The sequence below is a fragment of the Micrasema longulum genome, unplaced genomic scaffold (genome assembly GCF_059751315.1).
Source record: "Micrasema longulum isolate JH-2025_06_02 unplaced genomic scaffold, ASM5975131v1 h1tg000241l, whole genome shotgun sequence".
In the NCBI taxonomy this organism is placed as follows: Eukaryota; Metazoa; Arthropoda; class Insecta; order Trichoptera; family Brachycentridae; genus Micrasema; species Micrasema longulum.
The window spans coordinates 394,457-410,865 of record NW_028277446.1 but is presented as its reverse complement, the minus strand read 5'-3'; the positions used below and the strand labels follow the sequence as shown (position 1 = coordinate 410,865).

At 29.9% G+C, this 16,409-nt stretch overlaps 1 protein-coding gene across 1 annotated transcript in view; it reads left to right on the top strand.

The window, feature by feature from the left end:
• The window catches only part of LOC148283421 (uncharacterized), a 91,535-nt gene extending 82,152 nt beyond the window's left edge, over window positions 1–9,383 (top strand). The window contains exon 3 of the mRNA XM_088223545.1: window positions 6,619–9,383. Within this exon, the coding sequence (XP_088079671.1) occupies window positions 6,619–8,504 (1,886 nt within the window). The 3' untranslated portion in view covers window positions 8,505–9,383. The remainder of the gene's footprint in view (window positions 1–6,618) is intronic.
• The last annotated feature ends 7,026 nt before the right edge of the window (window positions 9,384–16,409 follow it).

The window sequence follows — 16,409 nt, the reverse complement described above, 5'->3', positions numbered from 1 at the left end:
CATACATATGTTTATATGTATTTCTTTTTCATATTTATGTTAAATATATGTTAAAAGCAATTATGAATCGGGTTGTGGTCCTGTGGCTAGTGTCTCGGACTCACGGACCAAAGGTCTGTGGTTCGAATCCCACTTTACCCTAACTTGATTCCCATTTTCTAATATTGAGTTATTTACAACTCGTTGAAAATGGCCCTCAAAATTAAATATTTGGGTAAATCATAAGAACGCAAATATTTCTTTAAAAAAAAAAAAAAATGCCGTTTATGTAAAAATAAATATTTATAAATAAATTAATTAAATTACAGATTTATACAACGTTAGTTTAACTATCTAACTAGGGTTATTCACTCCGTGCCTAAGTCAAGTTGTCAAAAAAAAACAGCAATCAATACATAGAAAAAAATAAACAAATTAGTAGACATACTAAACGTATGCTTTAAACCGTTTTTAAAAACCAAGTAAAATAGGTGGTTAAAACATAAAAAACAGTAAGAAAAAATGTCAAACACATATTTAAAAAAATATGTTCTTTTAAAAAAACACACTGAAAAAAACATACTAAAACACCCAGTAAAAAAAAGAACGTACTACAATATATAATGATTAAAAAATGTTTTTAAAAAAAGATTAAAAAGTAATAAGGACCTCCAATAATTCAATCAATAAAAACTGAAAATATATAAAATAACAATTCAAATAAGAACATGTGTTGGCCAACTAACTGCTACTATCAACTTCTCAGACCCTGCGACCAATTTCACGCAGTGAAGTAGTCAGTAACTTCTTTCGCTTGAGGCTCTTATAACATTTCCATAGTTCTGGCTTATTTGGCTGATCTGGGGTTACTCCGTATGGATCCGCCGGCGAAAGGATTTTTACGGCCGAGTAAAAAAAAAATTTTCTTTTTTTTATTGTTATTTTATTATTACTGTAATATAATTTTTTTTAATGAAAACATATTTCTAATGATGCGGAGTGGTTTTTTAAATGTACGCTTTTTTTTGACATTGTGTTTGGTAATGTATAGAAAACTATAATTGGCATCGACCGATCTTACGACTTTATATAAAATATTAAAACCAATGTTTAATACCCCTGATCTACTGAAGTTGATTTCATTCTATATACCACCGAGGTTAAGCAGAATATTTACAATAATCTACAATTCTCGAACGGTAGCTCAATTTAACTAACCAATTTTTAGATTACAGAATACCGAAAATGAATATGCATCATATTTTGATAAATTTTGTTTACCTCTGCCTTACTTGAAAAATAAAGTGACCAGAATATTCTTATCAAAAAACAAATAAACTTCAGGAGATCGGGTTAGAATAGTTATAATTTTATAATTTTTATATGACAAAGTACAAGGTTTATAAACTTCACATATTACATTACATTACATATTTTATTTGTACAAATCAGCAAATGGGGGGATATTATATATAATAACACAATCGTTTAAATAAAAAGTCGATAAAATAACATCACATATCACTCGTCACACGGGCTGTAAGAGCTGTTCTATTTAGGTGTTTTTTTAAGTACGTTTATGTTTTGTATATTTTTTAGGTCATTAGAAAGTGAATTGTAAAATGTATATAATAATATAAAAATAAATTGTAATAAATAAAATTTACTAATGTAATGAAGCATTTTTCATTGATAAATTCAATTGAAAAATGAAATAACTCAAGGAAAGGGGTATTGAATACGTACACCAACCCATATTGTGAAAAAATAATACGAATTAATTCAATTTTAAGTAGTTGATAAAATGTAATTTAACCATTTTTAAGATGGCTTTATTTTGACATTTGAGATTTCAAAAAAAAAAAATTGATTGATTAAAGTATTTAGTTTTTTTTAATTACTTCAAAATATGTACGTATTTCAAGTAATTTACAATGTGTATAGTACGAGTATATTAAAATATCACACTTGATTTTTAAAATACGAGTATTTTTATTTTCAAGCACTCTTTATACTACATATATGTAAATGGCAGAAATGCCGTATATAAATAAATAAATAAAAAATAAATTTTTGTTTATTTGTAAATGTGGTATTTTTTTTATAATGGCTGTTGTTTTCTTTAAATAAAGAAATTAAATTAAAAAGTATAGCTTTGAAAGATTTTCCTAAACTGTAATATATTATCATTGTTTTTGGACTGGCACCTGGCACGTGAAACCAATCACCTTGCCTACGTGCAACAGATGATCGAAATACGCTGCATTTGGTTTACAAATGAGGTGCCCCATGCACTTCTGGGTCCGGAAAGTAGAGTGATGTTGATGATTATGATAAGCGAGATTGCTGCAATTTGTTTTTTGTAACTTATTTGAAAGACTAAGAAGCTTTTCGTGGGGGATATCGAGCAAACAGCCCTTAGTTTTTATATCAAATGTAGGGCAATGTTCTGTCTGGATATGTCCATATCAGAACAGTACGCTTCACATTTATTCCATTCCCACAGGAACGAGTACACACCGCTTTAATATCTTATCGACACACGTTTGTAAAATGTTTTAAATCCATTTTTTTTTTCAATTATAAAAAGGTTTCCGTTTTCATATTTTTTTAAAGGATTAACCCGCTAAGCCTCTATATAGAGGCTTGTCAGCTGGTGGGAAAGAGGGAATATGTAAGGAAGTTATGAAAAATACACCACAACACCAAAACCAATTGAGGAAAAAATCTTCCTTGAATTTTTTGCTTGCAACTGGCGGGAATCGAACCCGCGACGCCAGTTTTACAGTGAACCGTCTAACCAACTGCGATACGATGCCTGTCACCTCATGCTTGGGGTTTTTTAGCATGTTTTGTTTTACCTGATTATAAATATTTGGAAAACATAAAGTATATTAATCACCAACGTTAATTAGATACAATGCAAAATAATTGTATCAATTTACAGGTAGGCAGAATAATCTCCCATCTTCGCCGTCAAATTTATACAAATTAAGATTTGCATAATTTGAAAGGGTGTATTCAATTAGGAAATGCATAAAATTTTTTTTTGGAAAACTAATGCTAAATCTCTCTTTTTTCATCTTCATGTAATGGAAGTACAAAGGTCGAGTGTTATTTTATTACGGTTCAATTAAAAAATACGTTTTTATAACAGAATGATGTAATATTGAACGATATTTCATTTCAATTAACATATTGGTTGACTTGCGTGGTCCCATAGATTTTCCTGACCTTGAATTTATTCTGTTATTCCTTTCATGTCTGGTGATTTTAATGATATTTTTATTTAAAATTGAATAATCTTTCAGATATTAACGCATTTGGAATGCTGATATATCAAAGTTGAAAATATCTAAAATATACGATCGTATCATGTACTCGTGTACTATCATGGCGGCCTCCGTGGTGTAGTGGTCAAGACGCTTGACTCACGCACGGAAGGTTCCGGGTTCGATTCCCGGTGAGAGAACAAAAATTAAAATGTGATTTTTCTCAAGCCTGGTTGTTCTGTAATATAATTCACCACTGTATTTGGACCTCCTGGCCTGTTGTGGTGCAAAAAAAAAAAAGAAATTAAATCATAGAAAAAAAGCGGCGGTCATCTCGGTCGATATAATATACCAGACTAAACAAAACATGCTGAGTCAAAAATTAGAGTAAAAAATACAGCCATTCGCCAATGTCAATAGTACCAACTAAACGAATTAATTAAAATCATAAAAAAGTATTTCGTCTACTGTTTGGCCAAAATATATTATAAATACTTCAAAAAAATCAATTTCACCAGGCAGAATAATCTCTCGGTAAACAGAATAACCCGGTTAACGGTACTTATTCTTATCATCACCCTTCACACCTAATGCTGCATAGAGCACTGCAACGGTACACCAATTGCAGCGTATCTTGATCATTTTTTTTTACATGAAGATAAGATGATCAGTCTTACGCTTCAGGTACCAGTCCCGGGACTGTGAAATATTCCGGTGTGAAAACCCCTTTTAACTAAATATTTCAAATCATCTAGATAAACCTTCAATTGATCACATATTTAAAAAAGCATCCATCATACAAACTTTCAAAGAAAAAACCCACTTAACTACAAAATTCTTGAAAGCCTAGATTTCCAAAAAAATTACCTATACACAGATGCCACACAACTGCGGCTTTAAATCATCATTCAAATTTTGGGAAAAAAACTTTGATAATCTTCCGAAAATCTTAAAATCAATTACGAATATTAAAACATTACAGCTAAATTTAAAAAACACATGAGACCCACCCTCCATACAAGAGAAAAATGTTTATATTTTAAAATATAATCACTCATTTAAAGGAATCTGTTCTAGATAGTAAAAATTAAATGTAAATAAAATATAAAACATATATTAATAATAAATAGTATAAATTAATATTGTATAGCTGTATAGAAAATTAACTAGTAGATTGTAATGTTATTGTTTATTTGGCATAAAAATGTCTGCTTTAAAACAGGTTGTACCTAATTATGCAGACTGGACATGATCCAGAGAAATCTATTACCTAAGTATTTATGTAGTAGATAAAGTTGTTGTTGTTTTTGTTAACAAACCATGATTGTTATTATTATTATTATTATTATTATTATATATATATGTATGAAAAAACATATGAAAATAAAAATTAATGTAAACTAAATTCCACTTTAAACCCAATTTTTTACTTTATTAGAGAGAAAGAAGCGTTATAATTAACTATGTATGTACAAAACATTTATAACTTTATACTTACTTTGACAAAAAATAAATTCATTAAAAAAAACAACCTGTCGGGAATCAAACAACTGTATTATATATGGCATAATAAGATGAAAAGGCACTTATAAATCAATATTAAAACCTCTCGAATATGCTCAAAAATCTATTATTAAAATCATTTTTAAAAAGCCCTTCAGGTAGCCCAGCGTCAAGTTGTTCGAGAAACTCGATATATTAGATATAAGGCAATTATATATATCTAGAATAATTATGTTTGTGGAAGCAAATTATTCTACCAAATCCCAAAAGGAACGCTCCCACACTACAAGAAATCAAACTAAAGGATGGGTCATGGGGTCTACCACAAACTCTGAATTCGGGCAAAGAAATTTCAGGTTTCTGGGCCTCAAAATATTCAGTATGTTACCCAAACATTACAAAACCATGACCCGAATTCAATTAAATAAATTTGTCATGAAATAGTTACTGGATTTAGGTAGAGAAAAATCGGAAAACTTATTAAAAACATTCTCAAATTGTGTGTACATTGTATAACTTTATAATAAATGAACTAGTCATGTTATTGTTTATTTTTGCATAAAAATGTCTGCCTTAAAACAGGTTGTACCTAATAAGGCAGACTAGACATAATCCAGAATAATCTATTACATAAGTATGTATGTCGTAGATAAAGAATTTGTAATTTTTGTTAAAAAAACATTATTATTATTAAACTCTTGACCTCTTGCATGGTCGGCAAACGCGCTAACCATAACACTACGAGGCCAACTTCTTCTTATACCAGTAAGTTTATTAACTATGTTTTGAGGCTGGATAGCCTGCCTACAAACATTTGGACATGCTAAAAACATTGTTTACTGAAATTTAAATTAAAAATAGACAGATTCTCCGAATTTGCAGTTGGAGCACTTTACTTGAGAAGTCGTGCTGTATGTATTCTTCTGTTGATATTATGATCTCAATATTCCCAGCACTGTAGTCTTGATATACGTGTTTTCGTGAAACACTCGACTTTGTTATATATTGATTCGTCTCTATCTAAAGAACCGCTTTCATGGGACTTCAAGAAAATATAAATCATAAGAAAATCGCGAAAGGGAATTTTTCATATTCTTTTGTGCTCCAGAAGTTCTTATAAACATTCACTTTATGCGCCCTCATGAAAAACAAGTTTCTATCACAAATCATGTTTTTTTCTCTCGGCAAACCAGCTTTCAAAGTGTTTTTCTCTTAGCAAATATTTTTCAACTCACGAGTCATTTTTTGTAGTGACTTCATTTAAATGCGTTGCTGAAACACATAATTATATAAACAGAAATAAACAATACATTTTAAAATTGCGGCCTCCGTGGTGTAGTGGTTAAGATGCTTGACTCACGCATGGAAGGTTCCGGGTTCGATTCCCGGTGAGAACACAAAAATTTATAAATATTTTTTTGGTAATTCACCACGGTAATTGGACCGGACCAGACCTCCTGGGCAAAAAGTTGTAAAAAAATATTATTAGAAAAATAATATTTTAGAAAAAAAAAATCGTAAAATGCTTACTTAATTCATGTTTTCAGAAAATAGGTCAGTTAATATATTTGCAAAATAATAGTGGTTTTTTCTGTTACCGCTTTATATGTCCTTAAAAATGCCCATCGGGCGTATACAAAAAAAAAATGTTCAGGTTTATTTATACATTATATTTATTATATTACCTTACTTAGCCAAGAAATAAATAATGTTTCATCCTTTTCTAAAAACATAATTCTTTAGTGCGTTTTTAATTTTAGGGATAGTAGTTATTCAAATGGTTTTTTTTATCACTCTTTTTAAACAAGCAAAACAATCCTGTATACGTATTGTTTAAACTACATCAACTTTATTTTTATTTCAGGAATGTCGTTTCTGTTTACACTGGCGCTGTTGATTGAGGTGGCTGCTACTCCAGATTGGGCTGACTGCCCCTCTCCTTGTCGCTGCAAGTGGGCATCGGGAAAGAAAACAGCCATCTGCTCATCGTCGGGCTTGACGGGTCTTCCAACCCTCAACTCGGACCTGCAAGTCCTCGACCTGCAGGGAAACTTCATAAAAATCCTGGACAAGGATGCATTCAGCGCCATCGACTTACTCAATCTTCAAAAGATCTTCATGAAAAATACAACGTTAAAAGAAATACACCGCGATGCATTCTCCGATTTGAAGATTTTGATCGAGTTAGATTTATCTTACAATCAAATAGCGTTCATACCAAGAGGTACTTTTGCAGGAAATGATAGACTTAAAATTTTGTGTCTCAGTGGTAATCCACTAAAAATTCTATCAAGTGAACAGTTTCCTGTTTTGCCACATCTTAGAACGTTGGAGTTAGAAAACTGCCAAATATCTTATATTGAAGTAGGAACTTTCATACACTTAAGTCAATTAGAAAACTTAAATCTTAAATCGAACTTACTGGACACAACGTTAAAAATATTATTTAAGCCAATGATTAGCCTTAAATCTTTAGAACTAATTGGAAATCCCTGGAAATGTGACTGTGATCTCAGAGATTTCAGAAATTGGTACTTGTCGAGCAATTTGCACTCGGTATCTCTATCTTGCAACGAACCTCTACACCATAAGGGCGCGTATTGGGAAGATATATCTTCCCTCGAGTTTGCATGCTTAGCAGAGGTAATTGTTGGTAAAACGGTGTACGAAAAGAAAAAAGGAGACAACGTTACTTTTTCTTGTTCCGTTAGAGGTGATCCGGAACCTGATGTCATCTGGCTATTCAACGACCATTTTGTAGGAAGTGCAAACGCTACAAGAAATAATCCAGGATTTTTCTTAGAGACAGAACGAACTTTTTCAGAAAAGTGGATAAATCTAACTTTGATTAATATAACAGAAAGTGACGCCGGTGAATACGTTTGCCAAGCCAAAAGTTCCTACGGTATTATAAACAAAAATGTGTCATTAATTTTAACAGACTCTCGTAACAGATATGAAGCAAACTACATATTTCTTTTCGCCGGGCTGCTTGTTACTGGATTACTAATATTAGTCATGGTATTCACAGCAATAACTTGTTCTTGCATGAGCTACAGTAGAACAAAGAGGAAACGAAAGCGACGTAAAAAGGGTCCGATGAAAGGCAGCAAAAGTTTTTACGACCAAGAAAAACATTTGTTAGACATGTCATCCTCCAACACAGAGCAACAATCCAAAAGCAGCTGCGAAATTCTGAACTCCCACGCAAGCGTTGAATTACTGAAACACAGCTTTGCAATGCCTGTCCAAAGGTACGAGGAGGGGCACTTCATCCACAGGCGGATAAACCAAGATAATACCAAAATGATACAATTAACTTGTCCGCTTCCTAATTCCCAGGGCGTTTACCCCCCGCCTCCTGAATTTTCAAACTCTGTTCCTCGAAGTGAAACCATGGGGAATATTTACATATCTGTAGCTTTAACCTCTGATCCAACTGTTACAGTTGAAACATATCCCGATTTGCTAGACGCACATCGTCCAAGTACAAGTAGAGCGCAAAAACTGGGGCAGAACAAGAGTGCAAGTTTCTGTGGTCTGTCTGTTGTGCCGTACGCCACTCTTCCAAAAAAACGTATCAGAATCATAGAACCCGCTCTTCCTAACCCAGTGTATGACAATATGGGAAAACGAGTGACAATAGGAGGGAGTTCAACGCTGTCGTTACCTGATGAGTATGACGCTATTCCAACACCACCTCCGCCTCCGCTTTCTGCCAAACCTGATTCTGATTTTATACCTTTGTAACAATCGTATTGTTTTTAAATGACAGCAAGCCATTTTTGTGTTTTATTTTTTCAAATATAGTTATGGGACCACAATAATTTGATCAGTTCAACAAATTTTTATTTTTGCTAATCTGATTTAATGATAACGAAAGGAATTGGTTTAAAATGTGTTCGGAAATGTTAATATTATGAGGAATATGCGTACAAAATGTAATTCATTGTTTATTTTAGCAGGTCTAATGAAAAAGTAAGACTCAAGAGATTTTTATTAGAAATTGATTAAAATACCGTGTTTACAAATAATAATTATGATGCCAACTTATTCTGAATTAATCTCTAGCATTCGAAGACAAAATATGGATTTTTTTTTAAAATAGGTCTTTTTGAAAGTTGCGAAAAGTCCGTTCTTGTGCAATTTTAGTTTACACAAACATTTTCAATAAAACTCATGTCCATAAAGAAGCTTTCATTACGAGTTCCAACTCAATGCATATAAACTTGTAGAACTGCAAAGTTGTTGATGGAACTTTAAGCGTTGTTTGTTCCCCATTGTACCAACATAATACCGTTATTTATTAAGCTTTGATACCGGTATACATAACGCTTATTTTATCGGTATTGGTTGTTCAACATCGCTTTGCAAACTTAATTAAAGAGGTTTATTGGAAAATGAAGCTTGTTTAAAATCATTTATTTAATGCCAATAATTGTAAATAGCACGCCAAAAGTTTTGATGCTTCTTTCAAATTGATGTACAATAGAATGAATGAGTATTATGATTTGAGCACGTTATTAATATAATAAAACTTTTGTTTTCACACTATAAGCATTTTGCTTTTTTTTCACCAAGCTGTTTTGATATTTTAAAAATACTTTACACGGATGATCTACCCAAAAATAAGTATTAAAAAAAGGATTTTGAATTATACTGATTTTAGATAAAAGCAAAGAGTTTTTCTTCACCCTTAAAACGCTTGTGCACTTCATCTGCAATGTGCTCATTTACAGGAGCAGATGCATAATACAAAAGTTGCATCACAACACATTTTGTCCTATTTGACAAAAACTCAACAATTATTTCACCCTTAACTCGTTTAATTTTTTTTTTTTAGTAACTTTACCTAAATAATAAAAAATATTTACTAAGCAAATTGGTATATTTCTTAAATGTGTACGTTTTTAAACATGTAATTATTTATAGTTTACATTTGAAGCTCTAATCTTGTGGTTATTTGATACAATTCAAATTAAAATAAAAACACTTAATTTAGTAATTGTACCTTCATAAGGAAACTTGTATAGCTTTGAAACTGGTCGATAATATGTAAAATAAAAAACAAGTTATTATAAACAAAGTGTTCGTTATTTTAATCATATCAATTTGATTCGTTCATTCAGATGTTTGAATGAAATGCATAATTTTTACTTACTTAATGAAGTTAATCAAATTAAACGAAATTTCAATTTTTAATATATCAGCGCTATGTTTTTTTAAGTTTTAATTTTTTATGTTACTCTGTCTGTGACATCACAAGTTCTAGTCGTAGAGTTGACTTACCGGAAACTGTAAATTTAGCCCAACACTTTATTATTATTACCGCGTGCAAAAAAACATTTATGTATCCAATATCCCGTAGCACTGAACTTCTTCATTACCAAAAAACACTGCCGTTAAAAAATGTATCCATTTGTTATACATACAACACTGGGTGTTTCTATAAAAATTATAAATATATATATTTAAGCATGACGCAAGATAAAAAAACGTTTTTATTTAAAATCATTCAATTTACCAACTAGACCTATTTTTTCACCAAATGTTGCAACCATATGTTTTTTTAAATCATTTGAAACATTTTAAATTTTGCTTGATTACAATTTATTTAATTAAAAAGAGAACGAATTTATAATATTACTTGATAGTTTTATAGAGATTATGATATTGAATCAATAATAAATACTCATGGTACCAATTTCCCGAAAATAAAAAAATAAATAAAAAATAATAATTTTCAACGCTTATTTTCTTTAGTTTTATTTTTAAACTTAAATTTATCAATTTTATAGTGTTCCAAGTGTTTTTATTTATTTATTTTGTTCATTAACGAGTTATTCACATACGTGAATACAACGATTCAAAATCGATAAAAATTTAATTAAATGTAATATTTTTTATAATATAGATTTAAGAATAGTATGTATACAACAAATTAATTTGCATTATTTTAAATATAAGTTTGTCATTTTTTAAAAACAATTTTGCCGTATTAAAATAAAAGTTAATAATTATGAAAAAAAGGGCTAGTTATACATTAATTCACAAGTTTGTTGATGTAAATAAGTATTTTATCATCATTATCATCAAACCTTTATCTATATCTGATGGTGTATAGGGCACTGGATTGGTAAAGTACTCGCAGATAATCTTTATAGTGTGAATTTAGGTATAACTCGATTTTTTTTCAAGTAATTTGGATAATATAAAAATATTTCATTTATTTATTAAAAGAAAATGGCAGGCAATATAACAAAAATCTATATTTACAAATAAACCAAAAAAGGGAAATATCATTTTTTTTACATTTTTAAAGTAATTAAAGTCTATGAAATACTGTCCAGTAAAAAAAAATTTTTTTTGCTAATTATCAGTAGCATAAACAATATTTTTAATTTGTAATTTTTAATTCCAGCAAAAACGGTGATTCTATTAGTCACGCCCCTTATACGTCACGATTCGTGTTTATTTGTTCCTACCATTAAAATTTGCGTAGAACAATTGCATGAGTCTTGACGTCACATTGACCATGGCCAAACACGTCGCGTTTTTCTACAAATATATTTTTATTAATTTATTTTTTATATTTATGTATGAAAACATTTCTCTACAATATCCATATTGATTTTGAAAATGCAATTATTTATTTTAAATCCATTTCATATTTTTTTATCGGTAATCATAGTACGTGATGTTTCTATATTATAGGCCAATTATAGATTTTTATGTATAACTAAATACGATGCCAAAAAATAAGAAAATAGAAGTATCCATGTAAAGCCACTTCGTATCATTTAACTTGTTAAAATAATTTGTCAGTATAAAATACAAATACAAAAAAATGAATTCAATAGAATATGTGAAAAGTAAAAGCATTTTCTAAATCGAGAATATAAAAGTCTAAATATTTACAGGGCTTATGACCTGTCGTTGGCCGATTTAAATTGCCACGCACTACGTGTAATTATTATGTTTCTGTTTCAATAACCACATTTCTTCAACAATTTGATTTTTAGATTTTTTGAAGTAAAAGACCTGAAACCTTTATTGATGCGGGTGAAATACTTTATTTTTTTCAACTGCACGTTTATAACCCCTTCTCAAAAATGTTTTTACGTTACAATTTATTTCTTGCAATGTCTTCATACATTTTGACACATTCTAAATATTATTAAGTAATATTGGGTGAGTTTTAAATACTAATAAATAAACTTTTAGTTTTGAATATGTATTATTAACAAGTGGCGTAAAACATTATTATTCCTAGAAAATCCCATATATAATAAATAAAACATATATATTGTATTAGATTGTCATTTTCATCAACACAATTATTAGGCATATTCTCTTTAGTAAATGTATAAATTCATAAAATGTTTATTTATTTATAATAACCAGTCAATTAAGTAACATTATAATTCTTAAAAAATATGTGTAAAAATTAATCTTTAGAATAAGTGATTTGAAAATTTTTGCATTTATAATTACTTTGTTTAAATTGTAAGGTAATTATAAGGATTTTATTTTAAAAAAAAACGTGAAAATTCAATAATAACTTCGTATTTGAATAATACGAATTTTTGTGTTCATTGCTTTAACTGTGGTTTTTTACTGAAAAAAAATCTAAATATATTCAATATTTAAATAATCATGGTGTTTTATTGATGGGTTTCTAAAAATATACAATAATAATTCCATTATTAATTTGTATTTTGAAAAAAAAAGTAGGCCTCGTTATCTGATGTGAATTTAATACAATTTTCATGAAATTTTGACCATTTTTTCTGCTCAAATTAATTAACCCTTTTTTATTCAAAATAGGCTATATTAAAAATATTTTTTTTTATAAAAACAATGTTTAATGTATTTTTATGTTTTTATTTATTTTAATGTATTTGACCTATATTTTACTACAAGTATCTATGAAATTAGGGAAAAACTTATGTTTTTGGATATGGACAGTAAAACCTCTTTTATGCAGCTAATTTTGTAATATTCTGTTTTTTTTTAAACTTTGTCTTTGTTCAAAAAATGTATTACATAATAATACAATGTCATATAAACAAAAAAAACATCTTTAACCCTTTCTGATTTTGCGCAATATTTTTTAAAGGAAACGCTATCTTACTTTTTTATACAAATGTATTTCCGTATTTTCTCCCTGGATTATGGCACAAGATCAATGTTTAAACAAACTCAAAACATTGTATTATGTCTAGATTGTTTAGGCATGCGGTAACATATTTCCCACCTAAATAAAAATCATCTGCACTTCTCAAAAAATAATAAATTAAGCTGTATCTCTATTTGAACGAACTTAAAATATTTTCAATAACACCTGATTTGAATAAAATGTTAATAAATGGAAATTTGAAAAAAACTGTTTCTAGCTTACTTAAAAGTATATTCACTGACGGAGACTGGACTGCTGTACACGTGCGAACCATAAGGCCACTACGTGAAATCGCCTGGTTTGCCCATTTCACGATATAATTTAATATCATTGGGTGGATTGATATTTATTGTATTACATAATTAAATAAATCTATTTTATTATATTTATTTTTACATTACCGGGCTAACGCATTAACCAGTACATCATGAGGCTGACTAATCTCCACTTGATTTTTTTTCGCAGAACCTAAGAGTAGACGCTGAATAAATTTCAAATACTGAATATTATTAAATATTTGTACATTACCACTTACCGACTTTTTTATGTCTACGTGTTTCGATTCGCACCCGTCTCTTCGTCAGGACACCAATTAAACCAATTTGCAAAACCTATTATACACTTTCATTATAATTTTTGCACGAACATATAAAACCAATACGACTTACATTTTAATAAGCAATCTTTACATACACTGCTTGGGTTATTAATATATTTTATTTTGTGGGAGAAATAGTTAATAGAAAAGTCGGTAAGTGGTTATATACAAATATTTAATGATGTTTAGTAAAATGTTTGGCCACGTGTCTTTAGTTTATTTTTATTAAACAAGATATATACATGAACAGAAAATATAAAACAAAAAATAATGAAACCCACCAAACCGTGAAACAGGCTTGTCAGTCAGTTTTTTTTTCTTCTTTTACAAATATTTTTTTTTATGAAATTGCATGAATTTAAAAATGTCTAAGCAAACGTATTTTTGACACAGTATACACAGTGTTTCAGGGCCAGACCGTAAAACTTCAGAGAAACCTTCCCCATGGTAAACTTTAAAAAAATTCTAAAAGATTTTTTTTTATTTATTTTTTTATGATCTCAAAGTTGAGAAATTTTGTAATTTCTTGGACAAGCATGCCTTCCGCAAACCCCTACCCCTCTCTGACAAAAAAAATAGCGATAAAAACGTATTTGACCAACGAAGCGATACGCACCAGAGGTGGACAAGGGAAGCCGCTGGGTAGGAGAAGGGTAGGGGTTTGTGGAATGACTTCTTGTCCGAGCAATTTACTACATTTTGAGATAACATTTTTTTTTTAAATGACCTCCTGGAAAAAAATTATTAGGATTTTTTTAAAGTTTCCCATGAGGAATGTTCCTCTGAAGTTTCGCGGTTTGGCCTCGAAAAACCGTGTTTATGCAACAAAAAAAATTTGAATGTCAGCATAAAAGTATAATCAATATAAAGCCTTAACGACACCATTGAATATTTTTTTTTCTGAAAATCTGTTTAGGAATATTAATGAAAATTTTAGGAATTTTATAATAAATTGTTATTTGGCCATATTCATTTAAAAATCTCGATATGGACAGGCTTTCACGTTATGCCAGCCATGTATTATGTTTATGTTTATTTTTACTTTTTATTTTAAGTACTATCAAACTAATACCCAGAAACAAATTTAAACCATAAAATAGCATTTTCGAACAGGCATCCTTGCTTTTTAAAAAGTTCAGGTACCCCTTACTTATCAATTCTAGGTGATCTGTTGGTTATTATTATTATTTTTTTATTGTTTTTTTTTAATATTGGTTTAACAAGAAAAGCCCCAGCTGGTAATACCATACCTAATATTGATTCCGCTTTAAAAGTTAATGCTTTGTAATATCAAATATCTGAGCATAAAGTTCGAACTAAGTGCATTGTTGACTACTGTAAGGTAGAGTATTTTGACTACTGGAGTGAAAACTCCAGATTAGCTACGCAAGTTTATTAGTAAGAATGACTCCAACTGTTTACTAAAGAAGAAACTTTCGTGGAATGGCTTTGTCAAGTTATGTGGTAAGGTGTTTTTATAAGGTGTTAACATAAATAATGTCAGATTTTTTTAATTTTTAAAATAAGCATCAAAAATGAAACAGATTGGTAAAAGTTATTTTTAAAAAAAAACATATTTAAAAAAAAATAAAATAGTAATGAATTTCATTAAAGTACATGTTTTTGTTAAATTCTAAACATATCTACTTTTACACATCTAGTCAATGTTGTCACTGTAACTCTACAAAAAAAGAGACCAACTCTTGTGCTTGGAGAGTGACTTACACTGTTTTAGTTGTTTATTTACCTATAAATAAGTCCTAAGTTTATATAATTTAAAATACGAGTTCATGAAAAAGAAAAATAAAAACATAGGATGTATAAAGAAAAAACATAAAACAATAATACATTCACACTAATTAAAATTTAATGTTGTTTTTTACGTGTTCAAAAAATTTCTTTAGATTAACTTTAAATTTATTTATTGATATATTATTCTTAATAGTTTTTAGTTCATTTGGAAGATTTAAAATATTGTATTTGCTTTAACGATATATGATATAAAATTTTGTTTGATTACTAGTCTTCAAAGGGCGTATAAGTTACAGACAATAGCAGCTTTTTAAAAGAACTGAAATTGCGGCTAGGAGTAGCAGGCGCCACATTCAACATCATGAACGCTGTCTTGAAGTCGGATATTTAGCGTAGTGTTTAGCGCGTTTGCCTACCACGCAAGAGGTCTCGGGTTCGATTCCCGACATAGGTTGGCCTAAAGTATTTATTTTAAATTGTATTTTTACACCAAAATGTTTTCATAGTCCCCTGACTGGCCGCTTGAAGCGTATGACTGATCATCTTACCTTCATGCAAAAAAAAATACGCTGCAATTTGTGTAACAATGCAGCGCCTTATGCACCATAAGGTATGGAAAGGGAATGATGATGATGATGACGAAAACCAAATGCCGCTTAAATGCATACGTGCATATCACCTCTTCTCCTCTACGGATGCGAATCGTGGCATTTCACCAGGGGCCAAAACAGCAAAATACTGACTCTTGAAAATAGGTGTGTCTGATGAATTGGTGGTTTGGCTTTGTAAGGAATGAAGAAATAAGAGAACGGACTCAGCAAACTCTGGTGAAAACTGTCATCAAGCGGAGGCTTAATTAACTGCACCATATACTGCGGATGCCTCCTGGGCCGCAATTGTAAACGGCTATCGTCATCGGTATATACTGAGACGGTATAAACTAATATTAGTATTTATGTACAAAAGTGTGTACATTTGTATTTAAATTCAAAGTATCTTCGCCGGTAATCGGTAATTAAACAAGCTTTAAAAAAATGGATTATACGTCGCGAAACGTATATATTTCGAGATTTAATATCAGGTGTTCACGGATGTTGCATTGTGATCGCGAATACGAGAAACAACC